Source organism: Chiloscyllium punctatum, chromosome 9 (assembly GCF_047496795.1).
Source record: "Chiloscyllium punctatum isolate Juve2018m chromosome 9, sChiPun1.3, whole genome shotgun sequence".
Taxonomy (NCBI): domain Eukaryota; kingdom Metazoa; phylum Chordata; class Chondrichthyes; order Orectolobiformes; family Hemiscylliidae; genus Chiloscyllium; species Chiloscyllium punctatum.
Window position 1 is genome coordinate 74,008,861 of NC_092747.1, and position 20,330 is coordinate 74,029,190.

Genomic DNA, 20,330 nt, shown 5'->3' on the forward strand with positions numbered 1-20,330 from the left:
TGTAATGGCAACAGCAAACTCAAAGTCTCCTTCTCAACTGTCGAATATTTCTGCTGATGAATGTTCAATTTCCTGGGTAAATACCCATGCATCTTCACGTCATCTTCCAGCAAGTGCACAGCACCGATACTCACGTCACTTGCATTGATAGCCACCTTGAATGGCTTTGTGTGATTGGGTGTGTCTAATACGGGAGCAGTGGTTAACACAGCTTTCAGGCTGCCAAATGCCTTCTGACAGTCCGCTGTCCACTGAAACCTCTTGCCTTTCTTTAGCAATTCAGTGAGTGGAGCATTGGTAACATTGGTACAAGTCTCCAATAAAATCCACTCAATCCCTGGAAACGTAGTACTGCTCTTTTCATCGATGACATGGGAAACTCCCCAATTACCTTTGTTTTTGCATTTCATAGAGCCATTTGTCCATGTTCAATAACATGGCCCAGGAAGGTGACTTGGGCTTTGGCAAATTCACTTTTAACCAGGCTTATCACCAAGCCTGCCTTCCAAAGTTGATTGAACAAGTCTGATAAATGTTGCAAATGTTCATTCCATGTGTGACTAACAATCACTAATATATAGGACACAACTGGGTAATCTGGCAATGATCTTATTGGTTAGTCTTTGAAATGTGGCTGGCGCACTTTTCATACCAAAAGGCATGACTTTAAACTGATACAGTCCATTTGGTGTTTCGCAAGCCGAAATGTCTTTGTTCTTTTGGACAAAGGTCCAAACTTCAAGTCCAACTTCAAACTATAAGCCGCTTGTCCCATCTTTTCAACACAGTCTTCCAAACATAGAATTGGATAGGCATCAGTCTTTGTAAATGTGTTGACTTTGCGATAGTCCATACATAACCATTGGATACCATTTGGTTTTTGCACCATTACTATGGGTGAGCTTTAATCACTGTAACTCACTTCAATTATGTCATCTTGGAGGATGTGTTTAATCTCCTTTTAAACCTGTGCCAACATTCGAGGATTATGCCTATAAGAATATTGCTTAATCAGAACAGCATCTCCTATACCTACATCATGCATATTTAGGTTAGTATTACCCCGCTTATTTCTGCATACCTCCCATGTGATAGTAATAATTCTTTCAGGTCATTTTGATTTTTCTCTGGAAGGTAGCTCAATAATTTATCCCAATTTTTGACAACTTCCTCATTGTCCAATTTAATTTGAGGAATGCTCAATTCAGAATCCTCTGAACTTGATTCTCCCTTCTGTGTTGCAACCAACAGCATAATCTCTTTCGCTTTTCTTCCCTGTCAAAATACCTTTTGAGCATATTCACATGACACACTCTGAGATTTCTTTCTGTCTCGAGTCCTTATCAAATAGTTGACCTTACTCAATTTTCTTTTGACTTGATAAAGTCCACTAAACTATGCTTTTAAAGGTTCACCTCTCACTGGAAGTAAAACCTTATCCCCGATAGCAAAATTGTGTGTTTTTGATTTTTTAATTTGCTTCCTGTTTCATTGTAGGCTGTGAACTTTTAAATGCTGTCTACCCAACTCCTCCGCTCTATTTAATCATTCTCTAAAATTTGGCACATAATCCAAATATGTGGTTTCTGAATTCTGACTCTCCAATTTCCCCTTAATCAATTTTAGTGGTCCTCTAACTTCATGCCCAAAAACATAATTCCTCATCTTTCAACATCACAGATTGAGAGGATCCTGTATCTCTTAATATTATAACGTGCCACTCCTAGCCTATGCGAGTAAACTCTACCTTTGTATAGGTACATAGTTTAAGAAGATCTAACACTTCTTCCTTAACCAACCTCCGACCAGGTTGTACATTCTGGTTCAGCTTTCTAACCTCCAATGTGCTTTCTGTTACCACTCCAACAAAACTGACTGGTTTATCCTATTTTCCTACATCTGGCTTCCCAGTACTTTTCCTAACCCACCAACATTGTGATTTCATGTGGCCTACTTTATTGCAGTGAAAATACCAGAGCTTCTTTTTCCCCTTTAAGAGTTTCCTTTTTACCCTGTTGTAAGTTCGCTCTGTGATCTTCACCAAGATCTACCTTTCCCTTTTCATATAAGGATTTCTCTTTTCCACAACTTCCGTCCTTCATGGACTGAAATTGATTTTGGAAGCCAAACTTTGATTTATGAACCAACTCATAATCATCAACCATTTCAGCTGCTCATCTTGCTGTTTTAACTCTCTGCTCTTTCACTAGTTCTCATTATTTCAGGAAGTGAATTTTTAAACTCCTACCTAAGTACCAACTTCTGAAGTTAAAACTCCCTCTCTGGCTTCCTTTCCTCTCTCTGTTTTTCTCTCTCTTCTCGCCCTCCTTCTCTCACTCTTTCTCTCTCTTCTCTCTCTCTTTCCTCTGCTTTTAACCATAATTCAAATTGTTTAATTTCTGTAGCGCTTTTCTTGTCTTTTGCCTCTAACTCAAGGTGCTTCATCTTCAATTGAACTTCAGCCATCTCAAAAGATTCTGATGGCGTTTCCAGCAAATTTAAATGCTGAGCTATTGCTGTAATTATCTTTCCTTTCCGTACAGTTTGGCCTTATTCACCTTTTGCAAAACCCCTAAAGTCACTTCTTCCATCCCCAGAAAACTCTTGTTGACTGAAAGAGCCATTGGTATCCCAAATACTGTTTTAAATAACTGAATTCAACACCCAGAACAAAAGACACTAACACCTAACACCACCTTTGAGTCCAACAACTCTAATCCCAATTTGGAACTATAGAACAAATCCCACAAAGACTCCCAGTCTGTTATGGACCAGTCCAGACCCCCTCGAAACATTTCAACAAAGTAGCCCAGACCTTAACTTTGCTAGTTGTAAAGAGGTGTAAAGCAGATATTCCAGGAGTGATGTGGATGGTCAAACTAGTTAGTTTAAAACAAAACAGAATTTATTTACAAGATTACTGAATAAAATACAAACAAAAGAGAACAGAACATAGAATAATTTAACCTAAACAAAAACCCAACAGATCATCCCAACTTAATGATGCTGCAGTCACAGGTGAGGTGCCAGAAGACTGGAGGTTGGCAAACATGGTGCCACTGTTTAAGAAGGGCGGTGAAGACAAGCCAGGGAATTATAGACCAGTGAGCCTGACCTCGGTGGTGGGCAAGTTGTTGGAGGGAATCCTGAGGGTCAGGATATACACGTATTTGGAAAGGCAAGGACTGATTTGGGATAGTCAACATGGCTTTGTGTGTGGGAAATGATGTCTCACAAACCTGATTGAGTTTTTTGAGGAAGTAGCAAAGAAGATTGATGAGGCAGAACAGTAGATGTGATCTATATGGACTTCAGTAAGGCGTTCAACAAGGTTCCCCATGGGAAACTGATTAGCAAGGTTAGATCTCATGGAATACAGGGAGAACTAGCCATTTGGATACAGAACTGGTTCAAAGGTAGAAGACAGAGGGTGGTGGTGGAGGGTTGTTTTTCAGACTGGAGGCCTGTGACCGGTGGAGTGCCACAACGATTGGTGCTAGGCCATCTACTTTTTATCATTTACATAAATAATTTGGATGCGAGCATGAGAGGTACAGTTGATAAGTTTGCAGATGACACCAAATTGGAAATGTAGTGGACAGTGAAGAGGGTTACCTCAGATTACAACAGGATCTGGACCAGATGGGCCAATGGGCTGAGAAGTGACAGATGGAGTTTAATTCAGATAAATGTGAGATGCTGCATTTTGGGAAAGCAAATCTTAGCAGGACTTATACACTTAATGGTAAGGTCCTAGGGAGTACTGCTGAACAAAGAGACCTTGGAGTGCAGGTTCATAGCTCCTTGAAAGTGGAGTTGCAGGTAGATAAGATAGTGAAGAAGGCGGTTGGTATGCTTTCCTTTATTGGTCAGAGTATTGAGTACAGGAGTTGGGAGGTCATGTTGCGGCTGTACAGGTCATTGGTCAGGCCACTGTTGGAATATTGCATGCAATTCTGGTCTCCTTCCTATTGGAAAGATGTTGTGAAACTTGAAAGGGTTCAGAAAAGATTTACAAGGATGTTGCCAGGGTTGGAGGATTTGAGCTACAGGGAGAGGCTGAACAGGCTGGGGCTGTTTTCCTTGGAGCCTTGGAGGCTGAGGGGCGACCTTATAGAGGTTTACAAAACTATGATGGGCATGGATAGGATAAATAAACAAAATCTTTTCCCTGGGGTCGGGGAGTCCAGAACTAGAGGGCATAGGTTTAGGGTGAGAGGGGAAAGATATAAAAGAGACCTTTTCACGCAGAGGGTAGTACGTGTATGGAATGAGCTGCCAGATGAAGTGGTGAAGGCTGGTACAATTGCAACATTTAAGAGGCATTTGGATGGGTATATGAATAGGAAGGGTTTGGAGGGATATTGGCCGGATGCTGGTAGGTGGGAGTAGATTGGGTTGGGATATCTGGTCGACATGGATGGGTTGGACCGAAGGGTCTGTTTCTATGCTGTACATCGCTATGACTCTATGACTCTATGTTCCAAACACTTACAACTATCCCCTTAAAATCCCCCTGGCAAAAAAAGGAATCTTACAAGAGAGAGAGAAGTTAACAGAGAGATTCAGCATGGAACACCTTTTTCCATGTAACTGTTTCTTGGGCCAGCTTAATCTCAAATTTGACTGATTGCTTTCAATGAATAGCCAGACTGCTAAAAACCAAACCAAGCCAGAGAGAAGCTGAGCTGGGAGAATTGGCCACTCCCCTTTCATTGTACACTTTTTTTAAAACTTGAAAACTTGAGGCAGTATCTGTTAGCTATACTCAAACTTCCCCCAAAAACCCTTCAAATGTAGACTTCTCAGAATCACTGCTTTTATGACTTCTCTGAAAACAATAGCCAAGGACAGCATAACCCTGTTAATGCAGCAGCATCGTCACAAGAGTTCTTACCATATAAAGTAAATCATCGATCCATCGGCCAATCTGCTTCACTTCTATTTTACCAATCCATGGGCTCTGGTAATGTTCATTTACCATTGTATATTTGATGTCTACAACTGCTGGATTTTTAATGGTGAAAGGCACACAAAGCCACTAGTTAAGGAAAACAAGAAAGCATAATTTTAAGTTTTGCATAGTACACATAATCACAAGTTACCATTAACACACTTTTTAATGTATTATTCTATCATCAAACAGCCATAGGATTTTTCACAGCAGCATAGGAGGTTGAGGGGTGAACTTATAAAGGTTAAAAAAATCGTGAGGGCAAAGATAAGATGAATAGCAAGGGCCTTTTCCCTAGGGTGGGGCTGTACAAAATTAGGGAGCATATCTTTAAGATGAGAGGAGAAAGATTTGAAAGGGACTGGGGGCAGGGAGGTACATGAATAGGAAAGGTTCAGAAGGATATGTGCCATATGCAGGAATTTGGGACTAGCTATTTGAGGTTACACTAGGGTGGACCAAGTCAAAAGCCAGGTTATAGTCCAACAGTTTATTTGAAATCACAAGCTGATGTAGTACTGTTCCTTTGTCAGATGCAGTGTATCTTGCAGATATCAACACATTGCTGCTACTGAGCATCAGTGGTGGAGGGACTGAATGCTTATGTGTGAATCTGCAGGGTATTAGAAGAGTGGTAGAAGAGTACCTCTCTTTGGTCTTCACTCTGGAAAAGGACAATGTATGTATGGAATTCAGAAAAAGGAACTTGCAGTTTGATAGAGAAAATGGGAAAATATTAGAGACTCTGTCAGGCTTAAAACAGACAAATTCCCTGGCCCAGATGAATTACATCCCAGAGCTAGGCGGCTCTGATAGAACCCAAACTGGGCATCAATGAGCAATTGCCGAGAAGATGTTGCTTGATAGCACTGTTGATGGCATCTTCCATCACTTTACTGAAAACAGTAAGGAGATTTAATGGGGTGATAATTGGTTGGGTTGGATTTGTCCTGCTTTTTGTGTACAGGAAATACCTAGGCAATTCTCCATATTGTCAGGTTGATACTAGTGTTGTAATCATACTGGAAGAGCTTGGCTAGGGGAATGGCAAGTTCTGGAGAACAAGCCTTCAGTATTATTGCCAGTATATTGTCAAGGGCCTTGGCTTTTCATCATCCAGTGCTTCCAACTGTATTTTGTTATCCTGTGAGGCAAATCGAATTGGCTGAAAACTGGTATCTGTAATGGTCCACTGGAGGAAGTCATGTTGGATCATCCACTCAATGCTTCTGGCTGAGATTGCTGCAAACGCTTCAACTTTATCTTTGCACTGATGTATTGAACTCATCTATCATTGAGGATGGGAATAATTGTGGAGTGAGTTGTTTATTTATCCATTACCATTCGCGACAGGATGTGGCAGGATTGCAGAGCTTAGATCTGATTTGGTGGTAGTTATATGCTTAGCTCTGTCTCTCACCTGCTACTTATGCTGTTTGGCATGCATGTAGCCATGTTTGGTAGTTTCCCAGGTTGACACCTCATTTTTAGGTTTGTCTGGTGCTGCTCCTCACATGCCCCCCTGAACTCTTCATTGAACCAGGGCTGATCTCCTGGCATGATGGTAATGGTTGAGTGGGAGATATGCCTGGTCATGAGGTTCCAGATTGTGCTAGAGTACCATTCTGCTGCTGGTGAATGCCACGACAACTTATGAATGCCCAGTCTTGAGTTGCTAGATCTGTTTGAAGTCTGTCTTATTTAGCACAGTGATAGTACCACACAACATAATGGAGGGTATTCTCAATGTGAAGGTGAGACTTTGTCTCCACACGGAATATGCAGTGGTCATCCTTACCAAGACTGTTAAAACCAGATGCATCTGCAGCTGGCAGATTGGTAAGGATGAGGCTGAGTACATTTTTCCCACTTGTTGGTTCACTCACAAGCTGCTGCGGATCCAGCTTAAGAGCTATGTACTTTAGGACCCAACCAGCTCAATCAGTAGTGCTGATACTGAGCCACTCTGGTGATGGACATTGAAATCCCCCACCCAGATTACTTTTGCATCCTTGTCACCCTCAGTGCTTCCTCCAAGTGGTGTTAATTATGGAGGAATACTGATTCATCAGTTGAGGGAAGATGACAACTTACAGAAGGTTCCCTTGCCCATGTTTAACTTGAAGGCATGAGACCTCAAGGGGTCTGGAGCCAACGTTGAGGACTTCCAGAATAACACCTTTCCAACTGTATACCACTGTGCTGTCATGTTTGCTGGGTCTGTCTTGCCAGTGGAACATATCATATCCAGGGATGGTTGGTGGTATCTAGAACATTATCTATAAGGTATAATTCCATGAGTATGACTATGTCAGGCTGTGCTTGACTAGTCTGTGAGACATCTATCACAGATACTAGCAAGGAGAACTTTGCAGGTTGACACAGCTCTTTTTGCCATTTTCTTTTTCACTGCTTAAGTCAATGCCAGCTGTCCATCAAGTTTCATTTCTTTGTTGAGACTTTTCAGTGATTGAGACAAGTAAGTGGCTTCCTAGGCCATTTCAGAGGACAGTTGAGAGTCAACCATATAGCTTTGACTCCAGAGATGCATGTAGGTCCAACCAAGTGAGATGTCTTTTTATAAAACTCTAATAACTAAATTTAAAACAAATCTTTCAACATTTCTTGTCAATCATGCTCCAATGATTTTGGTGTTGTGATCTGGTGTTTAAGTGAGAAAATTAGCCCATTTATAAATGGTGTTAAACATAGTTGCTAAGCACAGTTTTACACTGTCCCCACTGCACTTCTGCAAAAGCATTCTATAGTGGACCCACAGTTACACATTGACTTTAGATGTCTACAGATTGTGATCACAAAGTCTGTGGGGCCAGGAGGAAAGCTTCAAGTTTTTATGGGCCATTATGGCTTGATCTGTTTGCACTGACCTGCCCCATGCTACAAAATACTACAGCTTGCCAATTTGGGGTTTCTGAGCTCTCCTGGGATCTAACTCTTATTTTCTCCTTTATAAAGAGTGTTAGGAGTTTATGTAACACATGTTGTTCTTTCTTTGATAATCCAAGCTATTCCATAACCTTGATCTCTGGTGAAACCTACTTGCACACATCTGGTGGTCATGCATTTCATTTCACTCTATGTACAGACCTGCAGTCTCTTGGAGTAGTGGGTCCCCCTCGTCTTCAAATCCTGAAGACCACTCCTTGAAGTGATTTTTTTTTAAGTAGTGAGTGAAGGTTAGTAAAGGCATCCCAAAGTCGGCAGGCTGCTAAAACAATGGGTTACTTTTTAACTGCTTCTGCAGAATCTCTAAATGGCATTCAAAGTAAATTAGTGAGGCAACATCCCTGTTAATGGGTTCCTTAAGTTATGTTTTAGCTGATTGCTGAAAATCATTGTTAACTGCAAAATTGTAATCTTACCAAATATAACATTATTAGATTAATTGTAAAAGCATACTTGAAAGAGAACTTGTTATTTTAACAAAACCGGAGAGAATGTGAGATCTTCTCTTAAGCTTATCATTTTGGAAAGAGTTTTGCAACTAAATCAATGCTGGATGGTGGAGTTTTGATCGAGGTTTTCAAAACAGCAGAATTTTTTTCTGTTGAGAAAAGTGGTTGTAGGAATTTGAGAATTTATTAGACTTTTTATGGTGTTAATATGGAAATAGTACCATGTGGCCTATTCGATTTGCCTCAGCATATTATTCCTCGTGTCATGTGTTCAAATGTTTTGTTGAAATAGGTAGCTATTAGTCCGTAATTGTAGGCAGTCTTGCTTTGAACAAAGAACAAAGAGCAATACAGCACAGGAACAGGCCCTTCGGCCCTCCAAACCTGCACTGACACATTGTATTGTGATTGCATGGTAATACCTATATTCTCAAGTCTGAATATGATGTTTACGTAACACATTACCGCTTTAATCGTGTTAGAGTTGGATGCTCTTCACTTTGAAAGCTTCTGTAATTGTCAACTTGTGTTGTATTCTAATCACACTTTGAACATTTTAAAATGTTCCATAGCTTTCCTAATATGCAAAATTCCTGCAAACTATTGAAGCATGGAATCTACGAAAGTGTCGAACTTCAGATTAAAAACAAAGGAGGAAAGAGTAGGAACGAAGGGAAGTTTTGTTAAAATGTTTGGAGGTGGGTAATAGTGTCCCTATTCAGTTCTGAGACTGTTGATGTTCAATTATGAATATCAATGTTTTAGATATAGGGATTGAAGGCATCTTTTTCCTTCATTCTCTGCCATCTCTAGTGACATGAGACAGATGAAGCACTTGCTTCTGTCTGTTTCCATGACTAGTTTCTCCTGCCAGAGGTTGCTAGCCTGCTGCCAGAGGCTATGGCATGAGTGGTGTCACTCGAAATCCAACATGGTTGCCAGGAGACTTTCTTATTTTCACTGCCTATCATGGGCACTTTGGGAGGAATTACAGGTTGATAATCATCGTGCTTAGTCACATTATGGATGGCCTTCTGTGGCCAACAAGGCATGAAGTTGGACTTGAACCCAGATCATCTGGATGCTATGCATTTCATTACACAAACTCTTGCGAGAGAGAATAGATATTGCTAAAATAATTGTTGGTATATAATTATGGGAAACAAGGGAAGTTGCCAGGGTATTATGATAAAATGATGGAATGGGGAAAAAAGTAAAACGTTCAAACTTTAAAAATTTGAAACGGTGCATTTTAATTGATAAAATACAGGCTGGGAATTATACTTAGTTGAAAATGTGGGTTATTTAGAAGTGTAGAACATTATGGGGGTTCATATTCACAGAATTTTAAAGCAAAACCTTAAATTTTACATTTAAAAATGTAAAATTGGGCTTTGTTGCAAGAATATACAATATAAGATTCAAGATTTAATTGTACGAAACCTTAGCAAGAGGACAGCTAGGGTATTATATGTAGTTTTGGGCTCTGCACTATATGAAGCATATGGAGATGACAGAAAAAGTAATAAGGAAGTACAAGTAGGATACTCCCTTGTCTGATCAAATACAAATAAAAAGAGCTTTTAACATGGTTGTTTTAAAATAGAGAAGGTTCCAAATTGTTTTAAAAGCTGTTTAAAATCATGAAGAGATGAGAGAGTACACAGATGTACAATACTTGAATGGTTGAAGAATTTACAATAAGAGGATATAGAAGTAAAATCAAATGTAAAAAATTAAGGATTGAGATTAGGCGAATTTTGAAGTTGCAAAACCCATGATCAGAATTGATGATTGAAGCAATTACCTTAACACCTTAATTCTTAACATTTAAGAATTGTTATCTAGATCAATGAAGGAATGGAGAGTAAAGGAAATTGAGGAAAGGGCAGGCAGATCTGGAAGGTAAATATTGAGCATAAATTTGCCAGGAAACATAGTAATCTTTGGTAATTAACTATAGTGCACGAAGGACATAGGCAACTGTCCATTCGAGAAAAACAGGCAGAAGTGGCTACTGCAGATGCTGGAGATTAGAGTCAAAATAAGAGTAGTGCTGGAAAAGCACAGCAGGTCAGGCAGCATCTGAGGAGCAGGAAAATCGATGTTTCTGGCAAAAGCCCTTCATCAGGAATGTGCTTTTCCAGCATCACTCTCATCTTGACATTAGAGAAAAATGCCTTGTTGTAAAGAATAGAGGGGTGCCACTCCGAAAGTGTGGGGCAAGGTAAGACATCAGATCTCCATGAACTTCCACATTTGATACAGAAATTGAACTGGTACCAGTTCTATAATACTTAACCACACTTTAGTTGTCTAGTCAAATGGGGAAAATTGATTTTTCTCTAATATTGAAATTTTTATTTAACTATGGATAACATTAATAATGAATATTGGGTCTTGGCAATAATAACAATCTGAAGGACTAGGGCAAAATGGCAAAGGTATAATTAAAGGACATACGGATAAATTGTGTGGAGGAAAATTTATGCAATAGCCTCAGATGGATTTTCCCACTTTCATGTGGAAAGTAGATAGACCTGCTCCTTTATCATTATGCAAATCAACATTGGACTTGCACCTGTAATAAGGCTAGCTGAGCAAATTTAGTCCATAGAAAAATACAGCGCAGTACAGGCCCTTCGGCCCTTGATGTTGCGCCGACCTAAGCCTACCTAACCTACACTAGCCCAATAACCACCATATGCTTGTCCAATGCCCGCTTAAATGACCATAAAGAGGGAGAGTCCACCACTGCTACTGGCAGGGCATTCCATGAACTCACAACCCGCTGAGTAAAAAATCTACCCCTAACATCTGTCCTATACCTACCACCCCTTAATTTAAAGCTGTGTCCCCTAGTAACAGCTGACTTCATTAGCGGAAAAAGGTTCTCACTGTCAACCCTATCTAAACCCCTAATCATCTTGTACACCTCTATCAAATCTCCCCTAAACCTTCTTTTCTCCAATGAGAAAAGCCCCAAGTGCCTCAGCCTTTCCTCATACGATCTTCCTACCATGCCAGGCAACATCCTGGTAAACCTCCTCTGCACCCGTTCCAATGCCTCCACATCCTTCCTATAATATGGCGACCAAACCTGCACACAATACTCCAGATGAGGCCGCACCAGAGTCTTATACAACTGCAACATGACCTCAGGACTCCGGAACTCAATTCCTCTACCAATAAAGCCCAGTACACCATATGCCGTCTTCACAGCACTATTTACCTGGGTGGCAACTTTCAAAGATCTGTGTACATGGACACCAAGATCCCTCTGCTCATCCACACTACCAAGTAGTCTACCATTAGCCCAGTAATCCATCTTCTTGTTACTCCTACCAAAGTGAATGACTTCACACTTAGCAACATTGAATTCCATTTGCCACCTTACTGCCCAGCTCTGCAACTTATCTATATCCCGCTGTAACCTGCCACATCCTTCTTCGCTGTCCACAACTCCACCGACTTTCGTGTCATCCGCAAACTTGCTCACCCAGCCGTCAAGCCCCTCCTCCAGGTCATTTATAAAAATGACAAACAGCAATGGTCCCAAAACAGATCCTTGTGGAACACCGCTATTAAATGCGCTCCAAGATGAACCTATACCATCAACTACTACCCTCTGTCTCCTTCCAGCCAGCCAATTCCTAATCCAAACCTCTAATGCACCTTCAATGCCATACCTCCGTAGTTTTTGCATTAGCCTGCCATGGGGTACCTTATCGAACACCATGCTAAAATCCATATACACCACATCTACTGCTTTACCCTCGTCCACTTCCTTGGTCACCTTCTCAAAGAATTCAATAAGGTTTGTGAGGCACGACCTGCCCTTCACAAAACCATACTGACTATCCTTGATCACATTATTCCTATCCAGATGTTAAATAAATCCTATCCCTTACAATTGTCTCTAAGACTTTGCCCACAACAGAAGTGAGACTCACTGGCCTATAGTTACTAGGGCTGTCCCTTCTCTCCCCTCTTGAACAAGGGGACCACATTCGCTATCCTCCAGTCTTCTGGGACTATTCCCGTAGACAACGATGACATAAAAATCAAGGCCAATGGCTCCGCTATCTCCTCCCTAGCTTCCCAGAGGATCCTAGGATAAATGCCATCAGGCCCAGGGGACTTATCTACTTTCATCCTTTCCAGAATTTCCAACACCTCTTCCCTACATACCTCAAGGCCATCCATTCTAATTAATTGTGACTCAGTATTCACATCGGCAAAAATGTCCTGTTCCTGAGTGAATACTGACGAAAAGTATTGATTTAGTGTCTCACCAATCTCCTCCGCCTCCACACACAACTTCCCACTACTATCCTTGACTGGACCGATACCTACCCTAATCATCCTTTTCTTCCTGACATACCTATAGAAAGCCTTTGGGTTTTCCCTAATCCTACCAACTAAGGACTTTTCATGTCCCCTTCTCGCTGCTCTTAGCTCTCTCTTCAGATCCTTCCTGGCTACCTTATAACTCTCAATCGCCCTAACTGAACCTTCACGCCTCATCTTTACATAGGCCGCCCTCTTCCCTTTCACAAGGGATTCCAATTCCTTGTTAAACCACGGCTCCCTCACAAGACCCTTTACTCCCTGCCTGACTGGTACATACTTATCAAGGACACCCATTAGCTGTTCCTTGAACAATCTCCACATATCATTTGTGTTCTTCCCTTGAAGCCTATTTTTCCAATCCACGCATCCTAAGTCATGCTTCACTGCATCATAATTTCCCTGCCCCCAGCTATAACCGTTGTCCTGCAGTGCACACTTATCCCTCTCCATTACTAGAGTAAAAGTCACCGAGTTGTGGTCACTGCCCCCGAAGTGCTCACCTACCTCCAAGTCTAACACCTGGCCTGGTTCATTACCTAGAACCAAATCCAGTATAGCCTCACCTCTTGTTGGCCTGTCTACATATTGTGTCAGGAAACCCTCCTGCACACATTGGACAAACACTGACCCATCTAACAAACTCGAGCTATAGCTTTCCCAGTCAATATCTGGGAAGTTAAAGTCCCCCATAACAACCACCCTGCTACTTTCACTCTTCTCCTGAATCATCCTCGCAATACTTTCCTCTACTTCTCTCAGACTATTAGGAGGCCTGTAGAAAACTCCTAACAGGGTGACCTCACCTTTCCTATTTCTAATCTCCGCCCAAACTACCTCAGATGGCAAGTCTTCCTCCATCACCCTTTCTACTGCTGTAATACTATTCTTGACAAGCAATTCCACACCTCCCCCTCTTTTATCCCCATATCTGACCCTACTAAAACATTTAAACCCTGGAACCTTGCAACAGCCATTCCTGTCCCTGTTCTACCCATGTCTCTGTAATGGCCACAACATCGAAGTCCCAGGTACCAACCCATGCTGCAAGCTCACCTACCTTATTTCTTATACTTCTGGCATTGAAGTATACACACTTCAAGCCACCTTCCTGTTTACAGGCACCCTCCTTCGAGATCGATGCCATGTTCCTAACCTCCCTACACACAAGGTCCTGTACCCTAAAGCTACAGTCCAGGTTCCCATGCCCCTGCAGAGTTAGTTTAAACCCTCCCAAAGAGTACTAGCAAACCTCACCCCAAGGATACTGGTGCCCCTCAGGTTCAGGTGTAGACCATCCTGTTTATAGAGGTCCCACCTTCCCCAGAAAGAACCCCAGTTATCCAAATACCGGAATCCCTCCCTTCTGCACTACCCCTGTAGCCACGCATTTAACTCTTCTCTCTCCCTATTCCTCGACTCTCTATCACGTGGCATGGGTAACAAACCAGAGACAACAACTCTGTTCGTTCTAGCTCTGAGCTTCCAACCTAGCTCCCTGAAAGCCTGTCTAACATCCTCACCCCTCTTCCTACCTATGTCATTGGTGCCAACGTGGACCACGATCTGGGGCTGCTTCCCCTTCCCCCTTAAAAACCCGGAAAACACGATCAGAGACATCACGTACCCTTGCACCTGGGAGGCAACATACCAATCGTGAATCTCTGTCGCCCCCGCAAAACCGCCTATCTGTGCCCCTCACTATTGAGTCCCCAATAACTATCCCTCTACCTTTCACCACCCTTCCCTTCTGAGCAACGGGGACAGGCTCCGTGCCAGAGGCCTGAACCTCGTTGCTTACCCCTGGTAAGTCATCTCCCCCACAAGTATCCAAAATGGTATACTTGTTCTTGAGGGGAATGACCGCAGGGGGTCCCTGCACTGGCTGCTTCCTCCCACTCCCCCTCACTGTCACCCATCTCTCTATAACTTTCGGAGTAACTACTTCCCTAAAGCTCTGATCTATGACCACCTCTGCCTCCCGAATGATCCACAGTTCATCCAACTCCAGCTCCAGTTCCCTAACACGGTCTTGGAGGAGCTGGAGATGGGTGCACTTCTTGCAAGTGTAATCAGGAGGGACCCGAATGGCTTCTCTCACCTGATACATGTTGCAAGAGGAACATTGCACTGCCTTCGCTGCCATCGCTCTAAAAGGTAAACTTTAAAAACTAGATCTAAAGAAACAAACAAGCAAAATGCAGCACTTACCTGCTTATTACAACAGGTCATATTATTAGGTTAGAGGAGGAGGGCGGGTGGGAGGCTCTACCCCTGTAGTGCCTCGGGTTCCTCGCCTGCGCGCTTTTATAAGAAGGAAAACCTTCCCAGGTAAGCTAGCACGACACCAGCTTCCGGGTCCGCTAGGCGCTTAAAAAAAACTTTAAATTTTGGCCGTTAAAAAAACAATAACTGGACTATACTGCGACTTTTAAAAACACCACCAGACAGCCGTTACCTGCTCCGCCCAGAGAGTGAGGCCTATAAATTCCCCAACAAAAATTATTAGGTCAATTCACTTGAGAGATGCTCTGTTCCAGTCCTTAGCTAACTGCCTGCTGATACTTCATCTTGTACCATTGTGTTAGCAGTTTTTGTCCATGGTGATTTGCCTTTGTATTTCACTGTCAGAAATAGGGCTTCAAGACAGGCCCCAAGTCAACCTCAGCTAGAATTAAAATTGAACCCATGCTGTTTGTATTATTTTAAGGTGCTGTCATACGAGCCTTGGTGAGTTACTGCAGTGCATCTTGTTAATAGTACATACTGCCATTGTGCATTATGGTGAAGCTGATTGATGGAATGCCAAGCAGACAGGCTGCTTTGGCCTGAAAGATGTCAAGCTCCTTGTATTGTTAGGGTTGCGTCCAGTTAGGCCTGTGTAAAGTATTCCATAACATACTGATGTGCCTTGTAGTTGGTGGACAGGCTTTGGGAGACAGGAAATGGTTTACTCGACACAGCATTCCTAACCATTGACCTGCTCTTGTAGCCACAGTATTAATATGGCTAGTCCAATTTGGTTTCTAGTCATTGGTAATTCCTAGGCTGTTGGTAGTGGGTATTCAGTAATGCTAATGCTGTTGAATATCAAGGGGTGATGGTTGGATTCTTTCTTGTTGAACTGGCCATTGCCTAGAGCTTGTGTGGTGTAAGCATTATTTGTCACTTATTAGGGAGAAAGAGAGGACTGCAGATGCTGGAGTTCAGCATCAAACCTGGACAACAGATCTGAGCTAATAAGTGGCAAGAGTCAACAAGTGTGTTGCTGCAAAAGCATAGCCAGTCAGGCAGCATCCGAGGAGCAGGTGAGTCAATGTTTTCTCCTCTCCCGCTGACCCAACCAGTACCCTTACACTGACACACTCACTCGATTGGCTGAACTGGTCTTCGCCCTCAACAATTTCTCCTTTGAATCCTCCCACTTCCACCAAACCAAAAGGGTAGCCATGGACACCCGTATGTGCCTCAGCTATGTCTGCCTCTTTGTTGGGTACATGGAACAGTCCACCTTCCACAGCTACATTGGCACCATTTCCCACCTTTTCTTCTGTTACATCGATGACTCTATCGGCACCACCATGTGCTCCCATGAAGAGGTTGAACAGTTCATCAACTTCACAAATACCTTCCACCCTGATGTAAAGTTCACCTGGACCATCTTGGACATCTCCCTCCCCTTTCTGGACCTCTCCACCTCCATTTCCAGTGACCAACTGAACACGGACATCTACATCAAAACGCATTGTCTCCCAAGCTACCTGGACTACACCTCAGCCCACCCAATCTCCTGTAAAAATGCTATCCCTTACTCCCAATTCCTCCACCTTCACTGTATCTGCTCCCAGGAGGACCAATTCCACTCCAGAACATCCCAGATGGCCTCATACTTCAAGGACCACAATTTCCCCTCCCACGTGGTCAACAATGCCCTCCATCTCATCTCTTCAACGTCTTGCACCTCCACCCTTAAAATCCACCCTGCCAACCACAACGAGGACAGAACACCCCCTGGTCCTCACCCTCCACCCCACCAACCTTCAGATCCAATGCATCATCCTCCACCCTTTCTGCCACCTACAAACAGACCTCACCACTAGAGTTATATATTTCCCACCCCCTCCCTATCTGTGTTCCACAGAGACCATTTCCTCCGTGAATCCCTTGTTAGGTCCACATGCCCCACCACCCTACCATCCACTCCTGGAACCTTCCCTTGCCACCACCAAAGGTGTAAAACCTGTGCCACCACCTACCCCCTCACCTCCATCCAAGGCCCAAATGATCCTTCCACTTCTGACAGAAATTTTCCTGCACCTCCACACATGTCACCTACTGTGTCTGTAGCTCCTGATGTGGTCTCTTCTACATCGGGGAGACAGAACACCAAATTGTGGAACATTTTAGAGAACATCTCTGGGACACATGCTCCAAACAGCCCCACTGCCCTGTGCCTTTGATTCCCCTTCCCACTCTACCAAGGAAATGCAAGTCCTGGGCCTCTTCTACCACCAAATTCTAGCCATCTGACACCTGAAGGAAGGGTGCCTTATCTCCCGCCTCCAACCACACGGGATCAATGTTGATTTCACTAGTTTCGTCATCTCCCCTACCCCCATCTTATCCCAGAACCAACCCTCCAACTTGGCACCACCCTCTTGAATTGACCTACCTGTCCATCTTCCTTTCCACCTATCTGCTCCACCTCCACACCACTCCTGTCACCGTCACTACCCACCTTCATCTACCTTTCTCATTCCTGGCTATCTTCCCCCAGACACACCCTCTCCCATTTATCTCTCAACCCCCTTAGGCCCCTCTCCCCCAACATTCCTGATGAAGAGCTTATGCTCGAAATGTCAACTCTTCTGCTCCTTAGATGCTGCCTGACCGGCTGTGCTTTTCCAGCATCACACTTTTTGACTCTTGCCATATATTAGCCCAGATCTGATTGTTGTCCAGGTCTTGCTGACAATGGATATTTCAGTATCTGAGGAGTCACAAGTGATGTTGAACAATCATCAGGAAACACCCACACTTCTGTTCTTAAGATGAAGGGGATGTCATTGATGAGGTAGCTGGGACACTACCCTGAGGAACACCTACATTAATGCCCTATGGCTGAGATGATTGACTTCCAACAATTGGAACATCTTTCTTTTGAGCTAGGTATGACTCCAAACTAGCAGCAAGTGTGCACCCCGATCCTGATTAACTCCAGTTCTGCTATGGCTCCTTGATGCCACACTTGGTCAAATGCTACCTTGATGTCAAGGACTGTTACCCTCTCACCAATTTCAATGTTCAGTTTGTTCGTCCACATTTTGACCAAAGTTGTCATGACATTAGGAGCTGAGTAGCACTGGCAAAACCCAAACTGAGCGTCCATAAATAGATTATTGCTGAGTAAGTGCTGCATAATAACACCATTAATGATACTTTCAATTACTTTACTTTTGCCTGAGACAATGATTGGGACTGTCAACACTATCAATAAATTGCTGAATTAAAACTGTTAACAATGCTCAGGTTTGCAGAATTCCTGTTGGAATAAACCATCGTAAGAATTATGTTGGATCATTGGTTTCCCAAACTATCATTTTCACAATGGGTGCTCCTATCTTGATAGATAGTTCAAACTGTTTGTAGAGTAGAAAAGATTATTTGCACAAGGGATTTATTTAAGTGAAGTATATGTTTTAATGTGGTAATAGTTGAAGGAGTTTGCAACAACATAAACAGCCAGCTAACAATTTTTTTGTCAATGTCCCTCCTAAGGAATGCCCAAGCTGAATGATTAATGAGTTAACATGGAGAGAAAAGGGTAAAGGCTAGGAGGTGGATTATGAGTTGGCACATGTTGGCATGGCAGCTATGAAAAGCTATGGGGATCACTGAGGGGCATGGAGTTAGTATGAGGAACCATGGGAGATAGGTAGATGGACACACATTGGTACAAGAGAAATGAGGCACCATGAGGGATAGATACATATGTATTGGTAGGCACAGGAGGTACGAAGACCATGAGAGGTGAATAGATGGACATATGCTGGCAGCAGCAGAGATGGCTGGCTATGGAAGCCATAGGGCAGAGGGGCATAGGTTCACATAGAGGTTGAGGGGGCCATGGAATGGGAACAGGGTATTAGGTAGAATGATGCCTGGAGAATAACAGAGTGATGGGATGAAAATATTAGGGTTGTTTTATGCTTTAATCTATATTTTTAAAATTTGAACACTGTATTGAACACCCGTGCATGTAGGTTTCCATCCACTCCATATAGAGAACAGACAATCTTTTCCTAGATTTCTTGGCCTGACTCACAATCTAGCAAAACTCTCTGGTCTGAAAACATGAAGTGTCAGCATTAGTTTTTTAAGTTAAAAATCACACAACACCAAGTTATAGTCCAACAGGTTTAATTGAAAGCACACTAGCTTTCGGAGCGACGCTCCTTCATCAGATGACAATCACCTGATGAAGGAGCATCGCTCCGAAAGCTAGTGTGCTTCCAATTAAACCTGTTGGACTATAACCTGGTGTTGTGTGATTTTTAACTTTGTACACCCCAGTCCAACACTGGCATCTCCGAATCATTAGTTTTTTAAAGTTGTATTCATCGGGCCAGGATTTTGTCTGCCTTTTCATACAAGACCTAGAAATGAAAATTGGGTCTAATCTTTTTGTTGTGCAAATATTCACAGTAATTGACTAAGATTGTTCTGCACAAATTCTGCTTTTAATTTTATCTCCTTGCAAAGGAATAGTCTGAAGGTTAGTCATCCTTCAAATTTATTTTTAAAAGATGAATGATTTTTGCTAGCAGATGATTTTAACTCGCTGTTTTTTCAGTGGATTTTAATTGAATTCATGTGATCATGCCTGTGTACCTGAGAACCAGCAAGCAATTTAATGACATCTTAACATACAAGTGCAACTGGAAGTGACTTGTGTCTCAGTGCTAGAGGTATGATTTTTTTATGAATTCAACTCAAACTTTGGAGTGGCTCAGTGGTTAGCAGTGCTGCCTCACAGCACCAGGGATGTGGGTTCAGTTCTAGCCTTGGGTGACTATGTGGAGTTTGCACATTCTCCCTGTGTCGGTGTGGGCTTCCTCCCACAGTCCAATGCCATGCAAGTCAGGTGAATTGGCTATGCTAAATTGCCCATAGTGTTAGGTGTATTGGTCTGGGAGGGTTGATTGGAACTTGTTGGGCTGAATGGCCTGTCTCCACATTGTATGGAACCTAATCAAAATTTGACTGTAAGTGCAAACAAAAATAGTTTTTTTATATGTTCATGTTTTTGCAATTCTTTATTTTGTTTGACTTACATTCACCCACAATGAAACTCTGGGGCAACCTTTTTTTAAAAATGTGATACAGTTTCAGAATTTCTGAAATTGGATAATACATAGAAAATACTTACTAGACTGATGATGATAAAAATCATTTGCATTACATCTGTATATGCCACAGAGTAGAGACCACCCAATAATGTGTATATTATAACTACACAAGCCGATATAAGGATTGTCAAATAGGTTTCAATATCCAAAATTACCGTCATTGTAGCACCTATAATAGATATGAATCCTTGTTAGTAAATT

At 42.5% G+C, this 20,330-nt stretch overlaps 1 protein-coding gene across 2 annotated transcripts in view; it reads right to left on the reverse strand.

Moving 5' to 3' along the window:
* LOC140481012 (high affinity choline transporter 1-like) overlaps window positions 1-20,330 on the reverse strand; it is a 56,363-nt gene that overhangs the window by 15,863 nt on the left and 20,170 nt on the right. For both annotated transcript variants that reach the window (XM_072576621.1, XM_072576622.1), the window contains exons 5-6: window positions 20,150-20,298; window positions 4,898-5,041 (exon numbers count right to left, since the gene is read on the reverse strand). In XM_072576621.1, coding sequence (XP_072432722.1) covers window positions 4,898-5,041; window positions 20,150-20,298 — 293 coding nt within the window. The remainder of the gene's footprint in view (window positions 1-4,897; window positions 5,042-20,149; window positions 20,299-20,330) is intronic.